General features: G+C 36.4%; 1 protein-coding gene across 2 annotated transcripts; it reads left to right on the forward strand.

Annotated features, from left to right (window-relative positions):
* Positions 1–356: 356 nt before the first annotated feature.
* LOC140986645 (BTB/POZ domain-containing protein SR1IP1-like) lies at positions 357–3,376 on the forward strand. 2 transcript variants are annotated; one of them, XM_073454952.1, is made up of 5 exons: positions 357–676; positions 823–893; positions 1,081–1,629; positions 1,711–2,256; positions 2,699–3,376. In XM_073454952.1, the coding sequence occupies exons 1-5, from the start codon at positions 568–570 to the stop codon at positions 3,248–3,250; spliced, it is 1,827 nt and encodes a 608-aa protein (XP_073311053.1). In that variant the 5' UTR covers positions 357–567; the 3' UTR covers positions 3,251–3,376. The 2 variants fall into 2 exon arrangements, with proteins under 2 accessions (XP_073311053.1, XP_073311052.1); XM_073454951.1 differs by having other exon boundaries at positions 358–671; positions 2,699–3,372.
* Positions 3,377–4,409: the final 1,033 nt, after the last annotated feature.

Below are 4,409 nucleotides of genomic sequence, written 5' to 3' on the forward strand. Positions count from 1 at the left end.
ACATGAGTAAATCTCTTGTGAGACGGTCTCATAAATCTTTATCTGTGAGACGTGTCAATCCTACCGATATTCACAATAAAAAGTAATATTCTTAGCATAAAAGTAATACTTTTTCATGGATGACTCAAATAAGAGGTCTGTCTCACAAAATACGACCCGTGAGACCGTCTCACACAAGTTTTTGCCAACAAACATATTTACCAACTCAAAAACCAAAAACTATGTATATTTTAACAAAATTCAAATTTACGTAGGGTTATGATTCATTGGACAGAATTCATCACCATATTCATGTAGTTACTAGGTAAAAAGTAAAAATGGAGGACTATAAATGGAATTCTCAAAAGTACTACAAATGATATTTGAAGGCGGAAACCATGATTATACAATCTCAGAATCGATGATTCAGTATTTTTTTCAGCCCACTCTGTGTTTGTCAGCAAAAAAGACAAAGGATCATCATTTATTACTCATCAGATCAAAATTTCCCACAAAAATCCCTTTGTCATTTCAAGAAACTAATAAAAAATTTCGTGGGTCGATTATAAAAATACTACTCCGATTAAGATGATGTATCTCGAAAAGGAGTGCAGTTCACCTTCCGGCGTAACAATCATGTCTGCTAAGAAAAAAGAGCTTCTTTCCGGTGACATGAAGAGGACTAGCCAATGGTTTGGTTTCTGTTTTTTTTCCCTTTTTGTTGTCTTTCTGATTACTGTACTGGGATTTGATCATATTCACAAGTATTCGTGTTCTTTGTTTGAATTTGTTTTAACGGGATGAAAATAAAAAATTCTTTAGAGTAATATTTGTATTCAACAGGGTTTTTTTCCCATGAAATTCCAAGTGATGTAACAGTTACTGCTCGAGGAACTTCCTTTTGTTTGCACAAGGTATCACATTTCTATGTTTCCAAATCAAAATCATGATTCATGGTGTTACATTTTAGTTTTCCTGAATTCTCTTACTATGTTCGAATTCAATCTTTCATAAATACTCGATGATAGGAATGACGAACAAAATTTCCGAAAGAAATCTGGATTTGTTATTTTCTTTATGTATTTTCCGACATCCATACAGTTTCCTCTAGTCTCAAAAAGTGGATACATATGCAAAAAACTCTCAGAATCCACCGATACCACTAAATCCATTATCGAAATCCCCGATGTCCCGGGTGGGCCGGAGGCATTTGAACTTGCAGCAAACTTCTGCTATGGTATACACTTCGAAATCACCTCCGAGAACATCGCCATGCTTAGATGTGCAGCAGAGTTTCTTGAAATGACAGAGGACTACTCCACAGGTAATTTGATCCAAAGAACCGAGTCATATTTAAATGAAGTCGCATTAAAGACAGTGCCTGGGGCTGTATCGATTTTACATTCGTCGGAAAACCTTCTCCCGATGGCTGAGGAAGTACGGTTGGTGAGTAGAAGCACCGACACCATATCGACCATTATGTGTCAAGATAGCTCAAAGCGAGCTGTCGATTGGTGGGGTGAGGATTTGGCCGTCCTACGAATCGATATGTTCCAAAGGGTTCTCATTGCGATGATAGCAAGAGGATTTAAGCAACATGATCTTGGTCAAATAGTTATGCTATATGCACAAAAATCGCTTAGAGGCTTGGTGAGGATTTACCCCTAGAAACTTTTAGTTCCAGATCATATATAAATAGCCTATTTAATTTATTTCTTCTTCCTGTTTTAGGAGATATTTGGAAAGGGTCGGAAGAAAATCGAACCAAGACAAGAACACGAGAAAAGGGTCGTGTTAGAAACAATAGTTAGCCTCTTACCAAGAGTGAAAAACTCGATCTCAGTCAGCTTTCTATCGATGCTTCTTCGAGCTTCGATATACTTAGAAACAACAGCTGCTTGTCGGCTTGATTTGGAGAGGAGAGTGGCCTTGCAACTTGCACAAGCTGCGCTAGATGATCTTTTGATCCCATCTTATTCCTTCACGGGTGATACGCTGTTCGATGTTGAAACTGTGCTACGAATCACAAGAACTTTCTTTGAATGTGAAAGGGAGATGAATAAAATAGGGTATAATTATAACGCAGATGAAGATTATAATTCCCCTTCAGCAAGTGATACGGAGAGAGTGACACGATTATTGGAGAATTATCTATCAGAAATCGCTTCTGATCGTAATCTATCGGTTACTAAATTTGTTGATCTTGCAGAACTTATCCCTGAACAGCCAAGAATAACAGAAGATGGAATGTACAAAGCCATCGACATTTATTTGAAGGTTTGTACTTTGTCCATTCTCTTTACATTGATTGATTCTTCTGATCTAGGCAAAAATAGAGCCATGGTCAAAACGTGCTGCTTGAGCTCTCATTTCTGCTAGTTACAACTTCTAATATGGCAGCTTATGTACTCAGTTATAAAATTTTACTGCGTCTCAAAATCAAAGTCACAATAAGTTACTATTTTGTTGTGAGATTTAAGGCATCTAGTGAATCTTAGTCGAAAACGGAACTTAGCCTGCCAACTTTTGTTAGCATCAGCTACAAATTTTCAGTACAAGATAAAGACGTTCAATCAATGTTCTAAGTTGCCAACTTTTGTTACCATCAGCTACAACTTTTTGCACAAGATAAAGACGTTCAATCGATATTCTAAGTTGTACATAAAAATATTCTCGTTTTGCAACATATTTCTATTTCATGTCATGTATACATGTGCAGGCTCATCCTTCTTTAAGTGATACAGAGAGAAAGAAACTTTGCAGTGTCATGAACTGTCAAAAGCTCTCTCGAGAGGCTTGTGCTCACGCGGCTCAGAACGATAGGCTACCGGTTCAAACTGTCATTCAAGTACTTTACTACGAGCAGCAACGTTTAAGGGAAGTCATGGATAGTAGTAGCCTCAATCACGATTCCTCTCTTCATTCAGGGAAACTGATCAATCACAAGTCCGTGGACATTCACCCTGTCTCGCAAGACGAGAACTCATCTCTACGAAGGGAAAATCACGACTTGAAACTCGAGCTTCTGAACATGAAAATGAAGTTAAATGAATTGGAAAATTCTTCAGGCAACAAATCTTTGTCGAAACCTGTTAGCACCTTGGCGACCAGCCATGCCACGTCCACCGATAAACCTACTTTGTCACAAAAATATTCGTTCATAAGCTCGGTTTCAAGGAAACTCGGTAGATTTATACGGGCTGATGGATTGTTACCAGGTACCAGAGGTAGGAATAAACCGAGTAAAACTAGGCGTCACTCAATATCGTGACATGTACATTCGATGAACCCAAACTTTTGTTGTTTGTTCCCCGTTTCAATGAATTATGTACAAAGAGAAGTGTAAGTTACACTTTTTGTTTGGTGATGTATTAGTTATGTTTGTTGCACAAATAGGCCGATTGGTTGAGATTGAATTGAGATTCGATTTGTGTTAACTTATGTATAGATAGATGAATTTCAAATCCAATCATAAAATTGTTAATTAGACTTTTTTTTGGTTACAGGTACCGCATAAGAATTAGCCAATGACTTTTTTCCGAAAAAGAAATATTCATCATATTTTAAAAATAATAAATTGAAAAGAAATAAGTCCAACAATGAGTTCTTCCCCGTTCAATATGTTCCTCTGTTCAATTTAATAAAAACAAAAGCATTTTCTTTTATTTCACATATGGGCCAGATGAATCATAAAGGCCAAATAAGAGCTAACTGAATATTGGGCCTTCAACTTGTATGAAAAAATATTTCAATATTGCAACTTTTAGTGGTATAGCAATAGTGTATTTGAATTTTGAACATTGTTGTTTCAATGTCTTTTTTTCATTTCTCCAACTTTTTAGGCTTCAATCTCAATCCCTACTCCTATTTTCACAATTCCCATAATCTTTTCCTACTCAATATTTTTCTCATTCACTCATCTGCTCCTGAGTCTTTAGTTAGTTTAGTACACAAACACATACGAGATACATTCAGTTTCCAATAAGGAACCCAATCCCAAAACCCCGATTCCATCAAACCCTGGCGCTCACCAAATCTCGTCGTCGCCACCGTCATAGGTGGTCTGACCACCCTTGCTTCGGCTTAGCCATTACCCCTAACTTCAATTTGAGCCCTAAATCAACATTTTTGATATCTTGCATCACCTCCCCGTCTCCGGCACCGACTATATACTTATTTATTTGTTTTGATGAAAATAGCTAATTATTTCTTGATTTAACATTTTTTATGTATTAATGTAACATCGAAACTAATATCAAAATTTTAAGACCTTTAGGATTCGTGACTTCGGATAAAGCCACATAAAATTGATAATGACTTATAACCCTACAAAAATATAGAAAGAGTATATATTTGTACTTCATCACAATAATCATATATATTTGTGGAAAAAAATAGTTAAACAACCTTTTTACCATGAAATACACTGC

Source organism: Primulina huaijiensis, chromosome 10 (genome assembly GCF_012295235.1).
Source record: "Primulina huaijiensis isolate GDHJ02 chromosome 10, ASM1229523v2, whole genome shotgun sequence".
NCBI lineage: Eukaryota > Viridiplantae > Streptophyta > Magnoliopsida > Lamiales > Gesneriaceae > Primulina > Primulina huaijiensis.